At 33.4% G+C, this 23,675-nt stretch overlaps 1 protein-coding gene across 3 annotated transcripts in view; it reads left to right on the top strand.

The window, feature by feature from the left end:
• Ca-alpha1D (Ca[2+]-channel protein alpha[[1]] subunit D) overlaps positions 1-23,675 on the top strand; it is a 275,473-nt gene that overhangs the window by 238,119 nt on the left and 13,679 nt on the right. The window contains exons 42-44 of one of the 3 annotated variants that reach the window (XM_085816586.1): positions 2,553-2,743; positions 15,114-15,439; positions 22,028-22,137. In XM_085816586.1, coding sequence (XP_085672712.1) covers positions 2,553-2,743; positions 15,114-15,439; positions 22,028-22,137 — 627 coding nt within the window. Of the gene's footprint in view, positions 1-2,552; positions 2,744-4,609; positions 4,784-15,113; positions 15,440-22,027; positions 22,138-23,675 lie in introns of those variants that run through there. The other 2 variants (XM_085816587.1, XM_085816588.1) reach the window with 2 other exon arrangements.

The following is a 23,675-nucleotide window of genomic DNA, read 5'->3' on the forward strand; positions in this document are numbered from 1 at the left end:
TAGTGGAAATATTAAATCTGTGAGTATATATTTTTTATGGCACTAACTTCTCTTCAGCATAACTTTCTAAAACAGAAAACTGCGCCTGCTGCAGGCTGCAGCGGCCGATGATATTTAAACTGATATATTAAAAATATAAATATAACAGTAGTTTATTAGACTTAAACACTTAAAAACATTAGCAATTTCATCTCGAATCGGTACGCAACAATTAGAGAAGTTGTTTACATGAGTAGTTTTTTATCCTAAGACTTTCAGGAAGAATCCCTTTTTTTTTTACCCGCCCCCCCCCCTTTTTTTTTTTCACTGGATTGCTTTCCTGTTTTTATATCGTATATCATTGTTGTTAAGTAAAATTATTCCTATGCTGCTGCTTTCTGAAGAATGTAATTTTATTCGGAAAATTTTAACCGACTTATTCATTTCAATATTATTATTGCTAATTAAATTGTTTCTGTGTAGTTGCTCCTTGATGATTTTAATACTGTATTAGCGGGAAATTTTTCACCAGGTTGTTCACGTCTATATATCTTTATCATGAAATTCATTTTTATGTAGCTGCTTTTTGAATACTTTAATAGTAACGGTCAAATTTTAAAGCATTACAATGGAATTTACTGAACAGACAATACTTGAGTCCTTTTCCATAACTGGTTACTGACCCATTTTCTTTCAAATATCGTTACTGTTTTACAAAAATATATTCTGCCTTTTTTAAAAAATCTCTAGTATTAATAGCAAAATATTAAACTAGCTTATCTCCTTATCGGTATTACGCAAAATTACTTTTATATAGTTGCTTTTTGAAGAATTTAATTTTAAAATATAACTAAATTACTTTTGTGAATAATACTCGAGTGTCTTCCTCTACGCAGTTTCCAACTTATTCCTTTCCATGTAACATTATTGTTACGCAGAATTCTGTGTAGCGGCTTTTGAGGAATTTAATAGAAATATTTTACAACAAAGCAACTAAAATAAAAAATAAATCTATTTATGAACACTTTGAAATGTTCTTGTACAGGCAATTTTAACCTGGATTGCCTTTTCTTATAAATATATTTGTAATATATATATGTGATGTACCAGCTTTTGCCCGGAATAAATAGAATGCTGAAGAATCATAAATGTAGTTGTAGCTTAAATTATCAGACGATAAGTTTAAAAAACAGGATCCATTTATTATTATTCAGGAGAAATAGCAGTTACAAAATCATATTTCCGGAGTAAATAAAAAAGAATTACTAATAACTTTTTGTATGAAGTTTACTGCATCGTGACACTTAAGTAAAAGCCCCCGATATTCCTTTGCGAATCCTTTTATAGCCTCTGGAAAGGCGGAGCTTCCAAGAAATGACGTCAGCCTCGTCAGCCAATCCAGTTCGCTTTAAATATTCCAGAACATTCTATAACTGTACGTGTAGAAAAGGCGGGAAAAACAACTTGACTACGGGGCTATGGATTTAATTCCACGTACTTTCAAATAAGAGACCGTCGCCATTAAAAATGAAAAGAACATACAATTAGAATTTTAAGTGTATTCTTGACTATGGAATTTTATTATTACATATATACCGGGTGATAAAAAAGTCAGTATAAATTTGAAAACTTAAATCACGGAATAACGTAGATAGAGAGGTAAAAATTGACATACGTACTTAGAATGACATGGGGTTTTATTAGAAAAGCAATAATCTGATCAGAAAAGCAATAATTAGCATAACAAATGAAGACAAAGCAAAGATGATGTTGTTTACAGGAAATGCTCAATATGTTCACCATCATTCCTCAACAATAGCTGTAGTCGAGGAATAATGTTGTGAACAGCACTGTAAAGCATGTCCGGAGTTATGGTGAGACATTGGCGTCGGATGTTGTCTTTCAGCATCCCTTGAGATGTCGGTCGATCACGATACACTTGCGACTTCAGGTAACCCCAAAGCCAATAATCGCACGGACTGAGGTATGGGTACCTGGGAGGCCAAGCATGACGAAAGTGGTGGCTGAGCACACGATCATCACCAAACGACGCGCGCAAGAGATCTTTCACGCGTCTAGCAATATGGGGTGGAGCGCCATCCTGCATAAAAATCGTACGTTCCAGCAGGTGTTTATCAGCCAGGCTGGGGACGATGCGATTCTATAACATATCGGCGTACCTCTCACCCGTCACGGTAGCAGTTACAAAAATAGAATCACGCATTTCCTCGAAGAAAAAAGGCCCGATAACAGTACATTTTTTGAACTTTTTTGGAGGGGGTTCTAATAAAACCCCATGTCATTCTAAGTATGTGTGTCAATTTTTACCTCTCTATCTACATTATTCCGTGATTTATTAAGTTTTCAAATTTATACTGACTTTTTGATCACCCGATATATAACATATATATAACATGCATTTCTGAAGGAATGCCAAAAATTCTTCCAAGAATTAAAAAATAAATTTATCCAGAAAATGGTGGAATATCCAGAGGAAGAATCACTCTGTATAATATAAAATGTTTATTTATTGTCAAGTAAGACAGCCTTTCTTATTCAGTTTTCTTTTTCAGAGAAACCATATGCTGTTTGGAAATATTTGGGGAAAAGGCAAAGGCCAGCAAGGTCTGAGAACTCATGCCGCCAATGCTGCTCGATCTCATGCGAAAATATCACCTGCCAACACCTTGAACATGGTGAGTCCTCGCCATGCGATGACACCAAACCACTACGTACTCGCGGGAGACCGCGATATGCAGTCCAGGTGAGAATTTAAAACTGCCTTCGAGGATTAAGTACTGCAGTTATATAATATGTGTAAATGATAAACTGGTGTTGCTTACATGACTGATAGTGATTTAATATTGATATATTTATAGCTTTCTTTTAATTAATCCGATACTCAAATGCTAAAATTGCACACGAATGTATACAAATCTTTTCAAAGTTGAACTGCGCCATTTTGAATTAGGTATTTGACAGTTTTCAACAGTTTCAGGTATTCGTCTCATTTTAAGATTTGCTAATATCCGGAGGAAAAATATATTCTCTTTTCTGTAAGGGAAAAAGATTTCAAAAGTAAAATTCAAATTTTATTGAAGACGTAAGAGCTAAGAAACAAAAAGCATGTTTCTTTTATGAAATAGTCGTGTGGGCTGTGGAATGTGTAAATTAGTGGCATCATAGTTAGCTTTTATTGCTATGTATTGCCAGTTAGTATTGTATTTATCATCAATAAAATCAGTTGATGAAAGCGAATCTTTAGCTACTTTTAAGATAAAAAATTTTTAGAAGACACAAAGACTGCCTAATCTTTCACCTTATTTTAATTATTTTAAAGAATTTAAAGCCGCACTAACTTTAAAGAATTAAAGCCTTTAAATTTTAATTTAAAGAATTTAAAGCTTTTTTCTGTAGTTTATAGATTTTCAATTTTTGCTTGAAAAATTCCTCAGTGGGATTGATTACTTAATGTATATAAAATCAATAATAGCAAATAAGATCTTTGTTGAAAACATTTATGGTTTCGATAATATGTTAATTTAGTTTACTAAGTATTCGTATGATGTTAAAATTGTATTTCATTTTAAGGTTATTCTCTTGTACGTTTAAAATTTAAAGATATGTATATATCACGAAAGTAAGATATTTTTTCTGATACCTGTAGCTGCTGCAAAATTTTTATAGTGTTCCGTTTCAGATACATTTAAATATCTTTTCTGTATATCAGATATTAAATATGCTTGCAATATTTGTAAATTAGTATCTTCAATTCTGAAAATACTCTTCAGGTGCAACAGAATAGGTGTTAAATGCAGTTGCGCATTCAAGAGGTTTGAGCAGAGAAATTCATTCCTTTGTCCAAATTCTCAGCGTAAAATTATAGCCATTTATTGGGAACTGTCATATTATTTCTTAAACTAAATATTTATCTAGATTACTATGAACGTAAATTATGAATTTTGAACCCTCGAAAATATTTCGCGTGATTATCGATGGTAGAAATATTTAGGCTAGCCTTTTTCACTGTTTCATAGGGAAACGTTCAACGTCATAAAAAGTAATATTTCAAATAAGAAGGATATAATATAAGGAAGTCAAATAGTATCCGCACCAGATTTTTTTTTTATTACGGTGACCCACGCAATAGCATCCGCCAAAAAAAGGGATCCCCGTGGAGGATTTTTTAAGGAAACTGCCTCAACCCACGTTACGCATGGGGAAACCATGGAAACGGCTGTGCAGCAAGCCCGTTCGCCGATATTCGAACCCCAGGACCGAACTACCATTGTTCAGAGACTTTACTGTTCGGCCGCTGATGGGCGTTTACAACTCCGTTTGCAAAGTTCTTATAAATCGCACTATATGCATATATGTATATTAATATCATTCCATAGGCAAGCAGTTCTTTCATAACATTTGTAGTCTGAAGCTAGGCCATAATTTCAGAGATTTCTTAGGATCATGTGTAGTTTATGTAACTTAACTTGAGTAGCTATAATATAACCACTGGATCCGCCACTGAGCAGAAGTATTTTACAAGAGAATAGCCTGATTTATATGCATCTATCTTGATTTTTAAATGCTTATATTATGTTATCTAATGTATTGTTTGATTACTATGATACAGTACAGTTTAAATACAAGCTGGATCCTGTTGCTCAATCGTAATTTTCCTACTGCTGAATGAAAAGATTGTGTTCCTTTTGATCTGCACCCAAACCTGCATGTTTCTGTTCGTTTTGCATGACGCCATCTTTTTATATTTGAATTGCACTGATGGTGATCTTTATATTTGCATGAGGTATGTATGCGATTACACGAAGTGTTATCATTCAGAGGCATGTATTTACTGCTTTAATCTCATAACACTAAATATAGTATTGTGTTTTTTGTTTGTTTATACACTGAAGTGACAAAAGTCATGGAATACCTCCTAATATTTTGTCGGTCCTCCTTTTGCCCGGCGAAGTGCAGCAACTCGACGTGGCATGGACTCAACAAGTCGTTGGAAGTCCCCTGCAGGAATATTGAGCCATACTGCCTCTATAGGCGTCCATAATTGTGAAAGTGTTGACGATGCAGGGTTTTGGGCACGAACTGACCTCTCGATGATGTCCCATAAATGTTCGATGGGATTCATGTCGGGCGATCTAGGTGGCCAGATTATTCGCTGGAATTGTCCAGAATGTTCTTCTAACCAATCGCGAACAATTGTGGCCCTGTGACATGGCGCATTGTCATCCATAAAAATCCCATCGTTGTTTGAATACGTGAAGTAAATGAATGGCTGTAAGTGATCTCCAAGTAGCTGAAGGTATCCATTTCCAGTCAATGATCGGTTCAGTTGCACCAGAGGACCGAGTCCATACCATGTAAAAACAGCCCAGACCATTATGGAACCACCTCCAGCTTGAACGGTGCCTTGTTGACAACTTGGGTCCATGGCTTCGTGGGGTCTGCGCCACACTCGAACCCTACCATCAGCTCTTACCAACTGAAATCGTGACTCATCTGACCAAGCCACGGTTTTCCATTCGTTTAGGGACCAACCGATATGCTCACGAGCCCACGAGAGTCGCTGCAGGCGATGTCGTGCTGTCAGTAAAGGCACTCGAGTCGGTCTTCTGCTGGCATAGCCCAAGGAAGACAAATTTTGCCTCACTGTCCTATCGGACACGTCCCACGTACGTCCCACATTGATTTCTGCTGTTATTTGACGCAGTGTTGCTTGTCTGTGAACATTGACTACTCTACGCAGACGTCGCTGGTCTCGGTCGTTAAGTGCAGGTGGTCGGCCACTGCGCTGTCCATGGTGGGATGTTATGCCTGAAATTAGATACTCTTGGCACACCCTTAACACTATGGATCTCGGAATGTTGAATTCCCTAACGATATCCGAAATGGAATGACCCATGCGTCTAGCTCCAACTACCATTCCGCGTTCAAAGTCTGTTAATTCTCGTCGTGCGGCCATAATCACGTCAAAGCCTCTTCACATGAATAACTTGAACATAAATGAAAGCCCTACCAAAGCACTTCGCATTTATACATTTTCTACGCGATACTACTGCCAACTGTATATTTGCATATTGCTATCCCATGACTTTTGTCACTTCAGTGTAAATTTAAAAAATATGGTTCTGTTTTTCTGTTCAGACATCGAAAAGGAATTCTGAAGTTGAGATTTATGGATTCATTTTTGTTTTCGTTCTTTTGTTTACATTTGTTTCTTTAGTTTTTAGTTTTTCAAAATCGGCAATGAATAAATACAGCGGTCGTTTTCAATTTTAGTGAATAAGCTTCTTAATCAGTGAACGTTGAGATGTGATGTTTTGGAGTTCTCTTCTCCAATTTGTGGTATAGTGTTTTGTTTTAAAGAAATGCTTTTGAAAGAGAGGAACTGAAAGAAAGAGAGATGTAGGAAACAACAGAATTATTCTCTTATAAAGTATAGAAAGGAACCTAAAAGTATATTTGATGTATTACTTTCTCATCTTACCTATTAATATAAGTGCACATTTTAGTGATTAGTAAGAATTTTTATATTAATAAATAAGAAATTTTAAGTAAAACGTAATAATTTTTAAGGTGAATTTTCCCTGGGTGATAATGTTCTAAATTCGCAAAACATTTTTAATTAAAAATGGTTTTAATTAAAGAGGTTTAATTAGAATATTTTAATCTAATTGTTCATAAAGTACATTTATTATAATACAAGTTTTAAAACCGGTAAGATTGTTTTATTTAATACACATAACTGCATTAAATGATTTATTAAACAAATCTTTTAATAAATTAAACATCTGAAATGTAAATTCATTAAAAGTGTCAAAAATTTTTACTGTTAGTATTTCTTTGCTATGTGTATAATTTTTCTTTCAATATTTAGATCATACCTTCTCGTGTTACCGATAAGATTTGGGAACTGCGCATTAATTTGTAAATTAGATCACTGCTAATTTTAAAAAAAAGGGCCGAGATTAAAATAATAAATTGGCAGCTCTAAGAAAATATTCACATTTTTATTTACACTGATGTAAATTAATATTAATTAAGTATTCCAATTAAAATGACATAAATAAATACTAAATAAGCATTCCAATTTTCCGATTAATTTATAAAAATATCATAATTTTTTCAAGTGTTTATGCAGTATTTGAGAGTTTTTCTACCGCTTGTTAATTTTTAGGCAAGAAAGAGCTGACATGAAAAAGCAGATTTTATTTAAATTTTCGAAACAATAAATGTTTTTTATAACATAATATGACCTTGCATTTACTTAACGTTAAATTAACTTAAACATAATGAAAATTAAATTCACATAAATAAAAACTAATAAATAAAACACATAAATAAAAACTCGAAAGTACTGTAGATCAAGCTTTATTGTAATAAACCCAACGGCTTGTACCATAAACCATTACCACAAAAAGGAAAAGGGTATTCTATCAAATTCTTGTAAGTTCTGTCATTTAGATACTTTTAGATGTTCTTCTGTCACAGCACAGTCCTCATTTTCTTGCACAATCTTCTACTTCGTCAGCTTTTTTTCCCTCTTTTCCCTCCACAGTGGCTTCTCTGTGAGCGAAATTCACCTCAATGTCCCTTCACGCTTTCCCTCACGTCTAGAGACCATCTGCCATCGATCCTTCCAAGGCTCCTCGGAGGACACGTCCTTGACACGTCATGGGAGTACGTGTTCCCTTGGAGTGCATCTTTTTGCTTCAGGAAGAAGCCCCTTCCTTTCCCGGAAAGAGCCTTCCCCATTCACTGAGTATGACACTTGTTGATTCTATCTCTCTTTGAGAGTTAGATGGGTACTGCACTCGCTTTACTTTATTTATAGCATGTACCCAATTTAATCAAATAGTCTCTCGGCTTGAAAACCAATAGCTGGGAAGACGTTATGTGTTATATTGAACTCATAGATTTATTAGACTATACGAAACAAATCCAACTTAGTGTGAGAGAAAGATCAGTAGTATCTGTAGTTATATTTATCTCAGCTGCAGTTGAAGCTGAAGATAGAAACATGTATTTTGTTTAATTTAATTCGTATAGAAAAAGCTAAGAATATAATATGGAAACAATAGCAAATTTCTTAGTATTTTAGACAGCCATGATCTGTAATGTATCGTTGTAACTGAAACCCTAATTTATTTAATTTCCGAGTATAACGCAACCCAGCCAAAAAAAAAAAAAAAAGGTAGTATAATTTACTAGAAACCATTTCTTTAACTGATTTAATGAATCCTTGGTCTAGAATCCAAAAGAAAAAAAAAGGCTAAAGTTTGCAGCACATCCTAAAAGAACTACATGTCCTAAAAAGTATCTTCTTTTAGATGAAAATGTAACGCTTCATATGCCCTAAATCAGCAAACGTGGTTTTGGGGACCAATTTCCAGCTAAAGATTTCAGCATAACAATCAAGCTCTTTAAATGTTCATTGTGCGCTGTAAAAGCTAATGCGAAAGAGTTTGGCTTAGAAGCTGACATATGAATGTGATTTGAAACCTCTTGCGTTTTGGATTCCCTCGGATAATTCTCCGATGATTCTGGCTCTAGTCAGATGATTGTAATCTCTTCCTTAATAATATTTCTGATCCTCAGTGAGCAGTTAAGAATCTGTGTAAGCAAGACAGAAAAACGTTAAACTCAATTCTGTTATTCAATGTCAACAGATCTGCAAAACTGTAACTTTTAATAAGAAAGTAGCAGGAACTACTCTTTGTTGAAGCTTTCTGAAGCATATCAAAACAAACACATAAATTCTGTTTAATGAATCAAGCCGAGTGACTGTCTGTATATCATGTATCTGTATTGATTTGTCATTTATTCTTTCATCTCTACACATACTTTGAACATTTGAACGTATTTGTGTAATTTGTACACATGACTTTAACATTTTTCTCAACTTGATGTTTCTTAAAGAACTACATGTGCATTTAATTGTTTGGATATTTATATACTATTTTAACTGTCTCGGTTCAAAAACTTGAACCCTAAATCTGCATTTCGCAATCAGAATTCCATAGAAATTCATGAATCTGCAGGATTTCGCTGGAATTAATATGATTAAACGCAAAATTTTAGGAAAGCCTATATTATCGTAAAGGATTAAAGATTCCTCTACAGGTTATGTTGATTTAAAAACTAGCTAATTTAACCAAGACTATTTCTATTATTAAAACTTGATAAGTTTAAAAAAGTTAAGAAAAACTTACTGGTTTACTTTTAATCAAGGAAAATAAAGAAAAAATTCGAAAACCAAAGCAAAATTTATGCATTTTGAGAAAAAAAATTAGCTTAATAAGGGGAAATTATTGTTATTTATTCTATTGTAGAACCATGCCGAATGTGTAGTGAATCAAGTACTTGCGTAAATGAGTACTTGATTACCACACCAAAGCGGAAAATGACAAAAGGTGTAAAACTGAAATGCAATAAATTAATGTGAAAGTGTTTGTTTATTAAGTATTTAAGTTTCACCTTAAAATTTGTCGACAAGTCTCAGTTTTGTTCTTCATTAATGCTTTTTCAGTTTGTTATAAAAACTTGTGACAAGAATGTGTCCTATTTGTATGAGGTAAGAATGCCACAGAGGAAATCAGAAAATTCTAATCAAAGTTTTCTGTATACCTACACGGAAGAAATTCTGTAGCAATAACATCATTACCCAGCAGAAAATACCAAATAAGTTAACTTATAAGTTAACAACTTATAAGTTAATAAGTTAACAAATAAGTAATTAGATAAACTGGAAACTTTTAAAATCATTCTCCAGTAATGTATTCAACAAGAATGGCAGGTTTGACTCAAAAGGAAAACGAACTTGAAATCATTTTGCTTATACTCGTTGTCGCGAGTTTTGTGTAATGAATTTAGATCGAAGAAAAACTCTTAAAAGAAAGAAGAGAAACAAAAATCGCATTATTCAATGCTTGAAGTAGACAGATTGAGAAAACTGGAATTAGAACCATTTATTAAATTTCGAATTTCAATTCTGAATGAATGTAAGAACTCTCAGGAAATCTAGGAACAACTGAAGTTTTTTGTATAACTTTGATAGAAATAAAATATTCTTTAACTATTTGAAAAATCTCTGCTTTTACTTGCCATGTAAAATTTGTGTGTCTAATGAGAAGAATTAAGTCAAACTTTCCTAGTTTAACTTAATATGTGCTAAGTCACCGATGCTATAAATTCTTCCGCAATCAAAACCTGGGATACAATCTTTGAAGATTGAACTCCAGATTTTGTTAACGGGAGCGAAAATTCAAAATTTGAATATTTGAGAATATAGCTGCAAGTTTATTGCTTATAAAAGTGAAAAAATATATTAACTATATATTATGACTGATTTTAATGGACACGTGTAATCCATTTTGATGTAAGAAAGCATGTCAGTCTCATAAATAGCAAACATTAACAACAGCAACTCTCTAAATACTGGATTCTTTAAGTAAAAGGAGATAATGAAAAATGGTGAATGCATGAGAAGCAAAATACTAGAGGGAAGCCATTTTTATTTAGCCATTTTTATTAGCCATTTTTATTTGCCTTACTGCTGTTGTATTAGTAATAAAATAAACTACTCTTTATCCCTAAAATGAATCTTAATAAAAAATTAAGAAAATTAAAACTGTATCGTATTTTAAATAACTAATAAGGGCAATGGGATAGTTCATGTGTTCGAAACATATATATATAATAGCTTCCGAAAGCTAAACCTGAAATGCAAATTAGCAGAAGCGTAGTTGAATTTGTGTGGCTGAAAATCACGGCAGATACAGACAGCAGTAAGAAAATATCGTATGTTATAGCCAATCATAACTGTCTGAACATACACCAATTAGACAGCTGTTGAACACGCAGCATTCTGAAGGGCATATCTTTTACGATTTTTGCCGAATATTCCTTGAATGTTCCAAACATATTCCGGTTCGGAATGTTCTGATCTGTTGGAAAGAATATACACCAAATATTACAGATATATTTAATGGTATTATTCTTATGTATTGTAAAAAGTCTTACACTTGAAAAGTGTACCAAGCTTTGAAAAAGAGTGAGTTGTGATGTTTCCTTGTGCACAGGCTCAAAGAAAATCTTGAGTTATAATATATAATTTTATAATGAAGGTTTCGAAGGTAAATAACGAAAGCAAATGAAGATAAATAATGAATGAGGAGTATGAAGGTAAATATGACATGAATATTTACTTGTAGCCTAAATTTGTGGAACATTCCTAGAACATGTATGAACTTTCCTTTGGATATTTCTGTGAGAACCGGTGGACATTAAGATATACAATGTCAATTCCAATAAATGACGGAAGATTGTGAAATTTATGTGTAACATTGTTATATTCCTTTCGGAATATCTCAAAAATTTTCATATTTTTTTCCGGGTAGGAGGAATATTTAAACTTCATAGTGCCTGCTTGAAATTATGCGAGAACTGCCAATTATGTAAGCAAGAACTGCCACTAACAGATACGAAAGAAACAATTACATGCAAGTCCACTACGATATTCTTTTCATGAGAGAACTGCTTCACGATAACGAGGAAATCTATTCAAATTTCTGTCCGGGAAGGAATAATCGTCAAAATGGGCAGGGAACAGTACAATTGTCGTAAAGTATCATCAGATAAATGTCGGAGAAGTACTAGATGGAGCTAGATCACCAGTCGTGCGCAAGAAAATCAGCCTTCTCGAAGAAGGGAAGATAGACACTTTCCAACAAAGGGAAAAATTTGAAAAGAAGGGAAAATTGAAAGATCTTTATTGTTTCCTGTTGCAACTCAGGAATTATCTTTGGAAAAGGAAAACCAGGAGAAACCGTCGTTCTGAAAATATAATTTCGGACAGACAGCGCGTTTCGAAAACTGAAACATCTGACAGTTTGTTTCCAATAAGTCAAGAAAATAAAGGAATTAAAATTAGGCAGGCTTAAATTACAGACACATATCAGGCTAAATAGAATTTATAATTCCATTCATTAAACAAATGACAAAGGATTGGGTTGAAATATGGAAAGAATATTTCTTTTTTTGGGGGGGTGAAAGGTGTTTTGGAAATCTTAACGTTAAATTTCAATAGAAAAATATTTTTTTCTGTATTGACGGCAACGGATGGTGCAACTGTGACTTATCTTATTCAAACAATGGACCTAGTTTTTAACTGTAAATTATTTTTAAAAATTTGCTTAAAATATATTTTTATTATTTTTGAAAATTTCTGTGTGTTTATAGTAGCATATATCTAATACAATTAATTTTAGACTAATATTTAGTGATTAATTATATACAAGTTTTTCTGGAATTTTTAAAAATGAAATTATAACAACATTTGCTTAAGTAACCTAATGAACTTAAGTAACCTTTTTTGTAAACTAGCACATTTTACGAAACTGCAGGGAAACTTTATAATATAAAAGCACCTTTTCGTGATCTCCGGGAAGGAGGTTAAGGGAATCATTTCTCTCTCGCTTATTCTTCGTAAAATTCGACCATCTGCCAATAATTGTGCAAAGTATAATGATAACTCATAAAAAGCTATTCCCTTTCCCAAGAAAAACATATTTAGGTGCCTAGCTAAGTAGAGTTTTATCTTATGCCTTTACCTCCTGTGTTTTCATCACTTAAAATGTAAAAAAAATAATAATTTATTTCTGCATGTAGGTTGCATTTAAAAAAATGTAGTGTTAAATCGTAGATAAAAATATAATTTTTTGCGCACTACTGGCTTGTAAACGTCTCTTTAACAATAACAGGGAGCGAGAGGACAGCATTTACACGTTACTAAAATACATCATGATTCACTCAAAGTAAATACTTATAGATAGCTCAAAGGTTAATTATATATATAATTAAGCTTTGAATTATATATATAATTAACCTTTATATATATAATTAACCTATAGATTTTCTTTAAAACATGGGGAGTATCGCAGATCAGCAAACTCACTCCTAAAGCGAAATTTAAGTTACAGTTAATTCTGAAACTCACTAAACTGACAAACTCTTACGGCTCAGACGAGAATGTTTATATATGATTATACAGCACCACTCGAAAGTTAGCGAAAAATCGCTTCCTAGCGCTTCGAAAATGCGTTTCCCCGAAAAATTCCTGAAAGTCGCCAGGCTGATGAAAATTCACCAACTATCACCAAACTGGCGACAAAAATTGTTGGCGCCAAACCTCATTAGAAACTTTTCTTCCTATATATCAGCTGCTGATTGTACTGTATTTTACACTGCAAATATATATTTAAAATTTTTTAAAAATTAGCGTAATATATTAAATAAATGCTTTAAAGCAGATTTAGTGGCCTCAGATCCGATTAAACAAAAATACATAGTAAAATTATTACGTAAAATACACCGAATAAATAAACAATTAAAAACCAAAATGCAATCAAAATGAACACAAATACTTACATATATTTATATCATACCGAAACACCGTATTTTTGTCAGCGTAATACACAGAAAAATGAAGAGAATCAAGATATAATATGTGACAAGTAAATCAATAAAACTGAACTTAAACTACTTTGAGTTAGGTAACATCTCATTACATAAAAGATTGTGCATGCTTAACACATATTTATATCCGCTTTAAAATACTAGCATAAGTAAAATGGATGCCCATAAGTAAAATATTACTAGAAGAAAATTTTCCTGACTATTTGATCTATCTGAACAATTATTAAATCAGTATGGCTCTTTCTTATGCAGTATTCTAACTGTTATCAACAAATAGGTATAGCATTTGAATTCATACTGATATTAAAATTAATTTCCTAATTTAAAACAATCATTAAATATTTAATGATGCTAAATTACTAGTAACATTCATATTAAAAAAACTTAATAATCTAAAAATTACAAGATGTAAAATTTCAGTAACTGCTATGCGATTTGATGTATAGTTTAATAAATATATTACATTAAATAAATAAAATAGCTTAACACATTGCAGTCGAGACACGTAAAATTACGTTTTTCGAAAACTGTGCATAAAGGGCGAATCACGTAGTAATACGTTTTTTATGGACTGGTGGTAGAACGCGGGAAAAATAGCTAATACGAGTTACTGTATAGTGGTAACTGCACAAGAGAAGGGTCAAAAGTACCCTTTGGTTAACTCTCTAAAATTTACAATGCGTCAACTCGACGCTAACAAACTACGCCTCTGCTTGGGCGGTAATTGAAAATCAGATAAAAAAATTAGAAGTTTGAAGATATTAACAAGCGATAGAACTAAACTACAGGGTTCAGCGAGATCCCTTTTCTTAAATCTTCCAAACTAGTGGCAGCAAGTAAATGCAACTAAGCCACATGAATCAGCGATAAGCAAACGTTTCAACAGCAGAGGTGGTGGCTGTAGCCTAACTCTCCTCTCTCCTATCGAAATTTGGTTTTTAAACCATTTTTCCATCGTAGAAATTTACATTCCTTCACGCGCGCTACAAAATTTAAATACTCTGGCACTGACAATTAGGGGTCTGAAGGCTTATAGGAAAGAACAGCAACCAAAATAAAATATGGTTATTTAAAATAAACATAAATCCCTACAAGCTTATAAATTAATACATCATAAATCTTAAGAATCGTGTATTTCCGTTAAGTGTTGTTATATGCACGTTAATTCTGTAACTAAAAAGATTTAAGTGACTGATACATTACATGTTTTGTTATAACGTTTCTCATTTCTTACGCCAGTGTTGTTATTACTTCATTGTATCTCCTAACCGCCGTTTAATATTTATTATTTGCAGTTAATGTTTATTTAATAGCAAGATGAGTAGTTAATTTCAAGCCCTGTAGCATGCAAAGAAAAGTAATATTTAAGTGCATGGGTTTTATTCTCGTTGCTTGCGAATAGCGAATGAATACGAGTAGGAAACGAAATGAGACTGAAGATGCATTCAGATCTAACTCTACAAAGAGAAACAGATCTTGACTAACTTATTTACCACGCATGTTTATTGTCTAACAATTGCGTGCAATTTTATTCGTATACATTCGTTTTCGCAAGAGGCGAGGATGTAGCCCTTCAATGTCTAATGTGCGAATTAACCTGTCTCTTGAATTCCGTAACATATCCTTTCCCACCCTGCCTGCAGCCCATCATCTGATGATTCAGACGACAGAAGCCGAGCCTATCCTCCAACCCCTCCCCCTCGCCGATTTCTGAGCAGGGGAAGTTCCTTCCGCCTGCCTTGTTTCACGAAGCAGGACAGCCATGAGAAACCTATAATCGTACCCACGTTGTTGCAACAGGATTCTCCTCAGAGTGATAAAAAGCTCATGAGTCGCATTGCTGCTTCCCTCAGGTTTGCGCCCATACCTGCTCTGGCGGTAGCTGGACTTACGCCGGATGGTGACATCAGACACTCTCCTCAAATGGATAGAGTAAATCATGTACCTCTTCACAGAGCTTCCTATCACGGTAAGTAAACATTTACTTATATATAACTGTCGGAAAAAACTTCGCCTCTTTGCGTTTACCTAGCATTTCTAGTATGCAGAGTGTCCCGTCAAAAGTAAATCGATATTTCTCTCTTGGAGTGCATAAAAATTGGCCAAAGAACCATATTTCTTCAACTCTACTTTTTGGAAACATGTCATGTCGTACCTGATGTTCTGAAATAAGCTCTGGTGTAACTTATATGTTATGTATATAGAATATTGTATGTATATATACGTTACATACACTCCATGCTGTACTGACTGACTTCCTCGATTTTATACCCATATCGGTACTGTGTGGCATATAATTCCAGCATGCTGAATCACCAGCAAATTTCAGATTTTATGTACGTGACATAAGGATTACTTAGACTGCTATATAGACGGGACGTAGAAGTTCGGCTGTGTGGCCGCCATGATCGCTAGACCGCGCATCTTTGGATTTCTTTTGGTTAGACTATCTAAAGAGATTGGTATATTGAACCTCACATACTACTGAAGGAAACTTATTGCTGGTGTTCATGTTGCTTTCAGTTTTATTTATATTAAGCATGTGGATCCTGTTTTAGTTTGTCACGCTATAGGCGCGATATGTGTGGTGATCCTTCTGCACATCACGTGCAGACGAAAAGTCATATACTTGCAGCAATGTTAGCATATCCAGTAAAGCTTATTTTCCGAATATCAGATGTGCTTTTCTGAGTACTGGATGTTTTCTTTCGTATTTTTCTCAGAAGTTGTGGATCCGCAGAGGTATGATTCTGGAATCTTTCCTTTTTTACGTGCTCCTTGCGAGGAATCTTGTCCTACTCAGTTTAAGGCGGTCTTGATGAGGACCTTGTATATACCATAATAGAACTATTTGTGTAACCGATCTTTAATCGTTAATGACCACACTGGAAGTCAGAAGGAAGAACATTGCCGAGTCTAACCCATCTTACTGTTCTCGTGTATCACTTGGATTAATTCTATATCAGATATGCAAGCTAAAGAAATTTATAAGCTTAAGCAATAGAACAACTAGCTATCACAGCAAACGACTATCCGTAAACAGTTATAGTTAATCCTGCTGAAAAATTAATGAAATTTTCGAAAAAAAATTATTTTAACTGTTTAAACGCTATAATTCTTTGGTGGTAATATTCGTTAATTTTTCTCAATGTTAAAAATGTCATTCCACAATTTCTGGCGTTTATTATATGTGAAATTTAATTAACATTAATAAGCAGTGAAAATTGATTGATAATGTAATCATAATTATCTATAATATTTTGCTTTCTGGAAAACATTTTGTCAACACTATTTTTGTTAAAACTCGGGTTCCTTAGAATCAAAGTACTTGCTTGATACCGTGCAGTAACATCATGAAAGATTTTGAAATTTTCGTCACTGCGAAAAATTATGCAGACAGAAACTTATAGTAATGGCAAGGAGTTTAGCTATATTATAAATTAGGTAGGAACTTCTTAACCGAATTCCCCGATTATTCTGTTTTCCTCTGCTTTCTTTATGGAGAATGAGATCGCGAAATAACGAAGCTTTTCTTTTATCTTGGAGGCAACATCACCTCACATTTTGCAAGCAGGCAAATGAACTGAGCTCAGTGTTCATCAAAGTTTATTGTTTCACAGATTCGACAAGCTCATACTGAAGCATATATATTCAACTTACGTATTCAAATGTAAGAATAAGCTGTTTCTTGAATATCAGACTGTGCTGTTTCTTTCAGAGTATCTCCGCCTAATAACCACTGTTATTTTTTTTTCCTTTGAGAGCATACAGACTCCCGGTGCACCACATATGTACAGCACGGGGCTTCCAGAAGTAAGTCAACTAAAACATTAAAAGTTACATGCATAAATAAACATTAAACGTTAATGCATAAATAAAGCGAACAAAAGCAGAGAACAGCAGTCTGGACTTCACAAAAACAGATTAGTTCACTGGCCAAGTCACTCTGAACATTTCAAATCGTTCTGTAAGCATAATCTAGGGCCATCAAATGTAGGGCACAAGAAAATCAAATGTTCCACATCCTGATGAACTCTTTTTGAACATTCACATAAATTGTTTGATCGTAGATTGAAACGAAACAGGTAACTTGCAAATTTACCGTGACCAGATAAAAACTGAGACACTTTAAAATTTAATGAGAGGAAAGACTCGGAATTCAGTCTATGGTAAATAGAAGGAAGGAACTTTTTGGTGACTTCAGCATTACAAGATGAAATGTATTCCTCATTCCACATAGCTAAAACGTTTTTTAATGAAAGGACTTCCAATAACTCTTTGGAATGCTAATGTTGATATCAATGGATAAATTTAAGGCATCTTTAGCTAAGAACCACTTCTATTTGAGAATGAAAATTTTATACACCTTTTCGTCATAGCACTATCCAGAAAATAGTTATTTTTAGTGATTACCTCTTGGCGCTTTGTTAAATTTGGCTCTAATATGTGATATCGTTGCTCTTTTTATCTGCTTATTTGTCCCCTGAAGAAAAAATAAAATAAACATCTTGCTTGTTATAACTAGGCCTCTATTATTAATGCTTTAAATTCGTATAGATTTTTCTGAAAACTTATTTGAAAAATCATCCAACTGCTCTTTCGTTCCATGGAGCTAGTAAAATATTAGGCTGAAAATCGGGTGTTGTAATCATACTTTTAAGGAATTTTCCTATTGTAATTTGCCACTGCATAGCTGATTATTACAATTAGCATTAAAATAATTCAGTAAGAAACATAAACGAAATTAATTATTTTGAAATATTTCTTCATAAGTTATATGTTTTTTATCGACAATTCCCGAAAATCAGAGAGAATTAGATGGGATTGGTAAATATGTAGCAGTCGAAATATTAAAAATCCGCCATGTGTTTAAATCACGACGGGTAGCGTACAATATATGAAAGGCTCTTTACTGTGTAGAAGAACTATCCAGCTTTTCGTAGGTATTTTGGATCAAAAGATAAATATAAGGGTTTTTTAAAATCTAAATTTAAGTTTGCAATTTTTAAAAGACATGTGTTTGATGGTCAGAATCCTACAGAAATTATCACATCTGTCAGACATGCTACAAAAACACAGTGTAAGCACTTTAAGAGTAACTCCTTAGTCATTGAAACATTCAATGCTGTTAATAATTTAAAAATTTGAGAAGGCTGTTATGCTTTCAAATAAATTCTCTGTTAAAATCGAACGAATCTGAAGGATTTACGATTTTAAAACAAGAACAAGTTTCATAAATTACCACGAAAAATGTTATTGAAATGCCTCTGGTGTCTTTACAGAATAGATTAGTGCAGCAAAATAGTTATGAAATGCAATCATTGCCATAAAATTTTACGCGCAAAAAACGAATTCTCGGATCGTAACAAAATTTAGCATAAAGGTACATGTTAGGCAGGTATGCAAATGATTAGAGATGTGGGGTAATTATACACTGCATAATGTCACCAGATGGCATTAAACTTCGTTCTCCATGTCGCTTAAAAAATGTACCCACAGTGGCATTTTTCCTGTACTTAACTGTTGCAGAGGGATGCTGCTGAACTGTCATCGAAGGAATTATGATCAAATGTCAGCCTTCGAAAGGCAAACAGTTATTGTGGATGATGGTCACCTAGGCCATTCTATGAGAAAGTGTCAGGACTAGTGCACGAGGAATTGTTGAACAGATTCAAAAGTTTCTAACGCTATTTTGTATGTAATAAATACGTCTTAAATTTAAGAAATAGTTTGATGATGAATATAAAACATATTTCTGCATGTATGCGTATAGATTTACTCAGATGACAGTATAATTGGGTGAATCTTCGGATTATGGTAACTTAGCGATTTTTTGGCGAAAATTTGGTGACCAACCCTGTTACAGCAACCTGCTAGTTTTTTTTTTTTTTTACTAAACATTTTTTCCAACAATCTGCTAGCCGAATTATGCTTATGCTAGAACTTTTATAGAACAAAAGTGCTTACTCATGAGGAAGATTAGGTGCGAAATTGGGAGAAAGTGCAGAATCGTCCACTGCTTCGCACGTTTTTAAGAATTGCACATACGCGGCATCCATGTACACGTCGACCTATTTTCACTTTAAAAAATCTCAGAATTGCACAAAAATGGCATTGCGCACACTCTTTACTTTATCCATGTACACATCGACCTATTTTCACTTAAAAAGTCAAAGAAAATTGACAAAAATCCAATTCTTCTTACTCTTGTAAAAACCGCCAAACAAATAAGTGGGTGATTCTGCACTTTAGCAGCGAAATTGTTTCTAAGTGCTTATTAGCTAAAATCACGATCGGAATTTTCCGGAAAATGTCACATGACATGTCTCATGATCTCTCATTTCTCTGAGACAAAATAATCTGTGATTCGAACTGTGTACTTCTCAGATTATTGCTTAAGTCCTACCTAGTAACCTTTATCGCCTTACCAAAATGTCGCCAAACTACCTGTTACCATATTCCAAAAATTAGCCTATAATTGTTTAAACTCAATAAATTCGCTATACTTCTACGGAAATAACTGACACTAATTCCTAATGATCCTCTGATTCCGGCATGCTTCTTTACTTATATAAATTCATTTACTTAATAAGATGCATTCCGATGACTCGGAGATCACGTGACTTATGTATAGCTACTGTAAACAAAAAAGGCCCTTTCTCCTCTTCCTCTCTTGCGGAATGTATACATCTCATTGCAGCATTGATAAACAGTTTAATTGCATTTAGTCGTATCTTTGTAATTTTACTAATTAAGATACCAAATCCTTAAGATATTGCTGCGTGCGTACGGGTTCGTTATGAAATGAATGCAGAAGTCCGATGAAAAATGAACAGAAATTTATTATTATCACAACAAAAATGCTTAAATTTTCTCAAATTATCATGCAGTATTACAATATCTCACAGTAGTTATCTTTTAACTACTCAAATGTCCAATAGAACGTAATTCAAAACAGCTAAAGAAAGCTAATCCGCGAATTCGCTACAATCAACAAGAGCAGTTTTCTAAACAACAACAAACTAAGCAACTACTACAAACTGAGATGTTTTCCTCCTTTTATAAGATTTTAAAATCACGCGCTAGAATTCTCTAGTACTTTCTCGAAATCAAAAAGACATTTATTTATTTATTTAATGTTAAATGCACGTGCTCTTGTATTTTCAATTTTCCGGCTTAGCTTTCTTTTAATATTCGTCACGCGCTGCACTGCGCGAGAAATAAAACCATTTAATTTATAATTGAACTAACATTAGCTTTTTAAATATCAAATTCGTAACATTATAAAGACTCTAATTTAAAATGTATAAGATTATATTTTATATATCACATAATAAACTGAAAATGTGGGAAAAAAAATTCAAATGTATTTTTTAAGAATTTTTTAATGTAAAATATTAAACCGTTAAAATTTTCTGCAAAACATATAATATAGTGAAATCTGTGATGTTGTAAGTGCGCTAGGAGACGTTTGGATTCTTTACCGGAATATTCTTGGTCCAAATTGCGAAGAAGCTGAGCAGATTCCTATTGTCATCTATAAACTGTTCCAAGATTTTTCTTTCTTGGCTATGCTGAATCTGTGGCTTTAATAAAAAGTGTAGGTACTTTTCCGTTTTCCGGCGCAAGCGATAAAGTCGCCAATAATGGTACAACCGATGCCAAACGGAATATTCTCGCTGGTAACCTTTTACGCCTCATTTTCAAAACAAGTCGCAGCTTTTTCCTATCAGATTGATTGTTTCTTTCAATACTGGCACATAATTTTATAGAATTTTTATCAGATAGTTCAGTTTTATGTCTAAGGCCATTTTCGGTAATTAAATCAATTAGGATGCAATCATAGCGCTTACCCGAAGCCGAAAATATAGAAAAGGTAAGTCGAGGGTTAAATTCATTAATTCTAATGAGAATGAATTAGCAAAGTAAAGCACTGCATTTTTACATAATTTCTGAGTAAGCTATTCGTGCGAATTGAAATATTTCTTGCATTTAAACTTGTGTTCCAAATTAAGATTTCACTTGAAATTAATGTAGAATGTAGATAATTACTGAGAGCATTAGATTTTTGTACAGTAGTTTACGTGAGATGAGATCGCTTGGGGTCACGTGATATGAACCGGCGAATCAGGATGTTGAACCATGAAAGCATAGTAAATTTTTAAATTAATGTCTTTTTATAAATTTATTGTCTTTATTTATTGGCTTTTTATAAAATTTAAGCGATATTAAAATGTTTATGCCTTCAAAAAAAGAATTCTTAGAACTAACATTTTTTTAATATTTTTTATGTGTATACTGTATGTTGTCCCCAATAAAGTCTGCTTGGCGAGATTTGCGCCGGCGAAACGGAAAAGTACCAAAGTGTATTTAGATTGGTAGGATTAATCCTAATCACAGTACAGTGTAAAAATATTTCAGGCAGCATTTCCGTAAAAGGATTGTGACCTGGGCGTCCAATTTTTGTTAAATCGGATTTAACTTATATTAATATATATTATGTATATTATGTAATCGTTATACACTTTTCAATTTAACTGGAATTTTCTTCTTATAGGCCATAGTAAGTATGTACCAGAAATGAATGGCATTGAAGTACCCAACTATATGCAGAGGGCAAATCCAGATGAGAAGATTATTGGTAGTGCAGAAAATTTAGTTGGAAGGGTAAGCTTACGTCAGTGCTTTCCTTTTCATTACTGCACTTTTTTAAATGAATCCTATTTCAGATATGAAGAGGAAAAAGAAAACTACAATTATAGCTGGAAAAATAATTTTGGAACTTTTCTTCTGCATCGGCCTTGGCGAGAATATTGATTTGATGTGTTGCATTCGTGAGAAACACACATTTATGGTTGCCAAACTACGGGTGTCCGCCGATAACATCGCGGCAAAAACATCGCGGTTGAAAACGTCGCGGAGAAAACAACACAAAGCGAAAACGTCGTGCTACAAAACATCGTGGGAGAAAATATCGCAAAGAGAAAACATCGCAGTCCTAAAACATCGTGGTACAAAACATCGTCGTCGAAAATAAAGTGGTTCAAAAACTTCGCAGTTTAAAAACATCGTCGTCGATAATATCGTGATAAAAAATAAAGTATCTACAAATCATCGCATGAGATGATAACATCGCAGACATACTTTTTTCAGGTTTTAATAACTGTAAATGGAAATAGGGTTCCCATAAAGATTTGTAAGCGCAAGATGTAAAGAAGGATAATTTTTATTTTCACAATTTTTTATTTACTAATAACTTTTTGCTGAAAAAGTAAGAAGGAAACTTAAGCATAGAAAATTAAATGCAACTTATAGATTATACTTTTCACGTAAAATTACTAATAAAACCTTTATAAAAAAAATTTTTTATTTATGGCCTTTAACTATGTCGGTTTAAAATTCTATTAAGTGCTATAAGTTGCATTAATTTTCTATGCTTAATTTTCCTTCTTATTTTCTCAGCAAAACTTTATTAGTTAATAAAAAATATGAAAGTAAAAATTATCCTTCTTTCCATCTTGCGCTCACAAATCATTATGAGAATATCCATTTACAGTTATTAAAGCCTGAAAAAGCATGTCTGCGATGTTATCGTCATGTGATGATTTGTAGATAATTTATTTTTTACCGCGATATTTTCGACGACGATGTTTTTAAACTCCGAAGTTTTTGAACCGCTTTTTTTTCGACGACGATGTTTTGTACCACGATGTTTTAGGACTGCGATGTTTTCTCCCACGATGTTTTGTAGCACGACGTTTTCTCGCCTTGCGTTGTTTTCTCCGCGACGTTTTCGTCCGCGATGCTTTTGCTGCGATGTTTTCGGCTGTAACCAAACTACGCATATGCGTTTCTTCCAGCATCGTTTTTAAAATATGTGTAATGATTTTTCGTTCGTGCTCGTAGTTCATGTTTCTTCAGCTAGTAAAAATTTTCGCTTTTAAAATAAGCAATTTTTCATCGGTTATCGATCTACACTTATGCATTTCTTCTACCTTTGATTTTAAAATACAACGGATTTTCATGCATACTCATGGTTCACATTTCTTCGGCTAATGAAAATTTTCGTTGTTAAATCATAACGGATTTTATTGCAAACATTTATCATGCTTCCTATTTTCAATCTACCGTCAACTGAAAAGAAAGCTATAGTTTTCTCCAAGAAAATGGTATTTTAAGCAAATTTGCAAAATAATTTTAAAAGA

Source organism: Stegodyphus dumicola, chromosome 5, assembly GCF_044657685.1.
Source record: "Stegodyphus dumicola isolate Sdum_Otavi_A_Nest chromosome 5, ASM4465768v1".
In the NCBI taxonomy this organism is placed as follows: Eukaryota; Metazoa; Arthropoda; class Arachnida; order Araneae; family Eresidae; genus Stegodyphus; species Stegodyphus dumicola.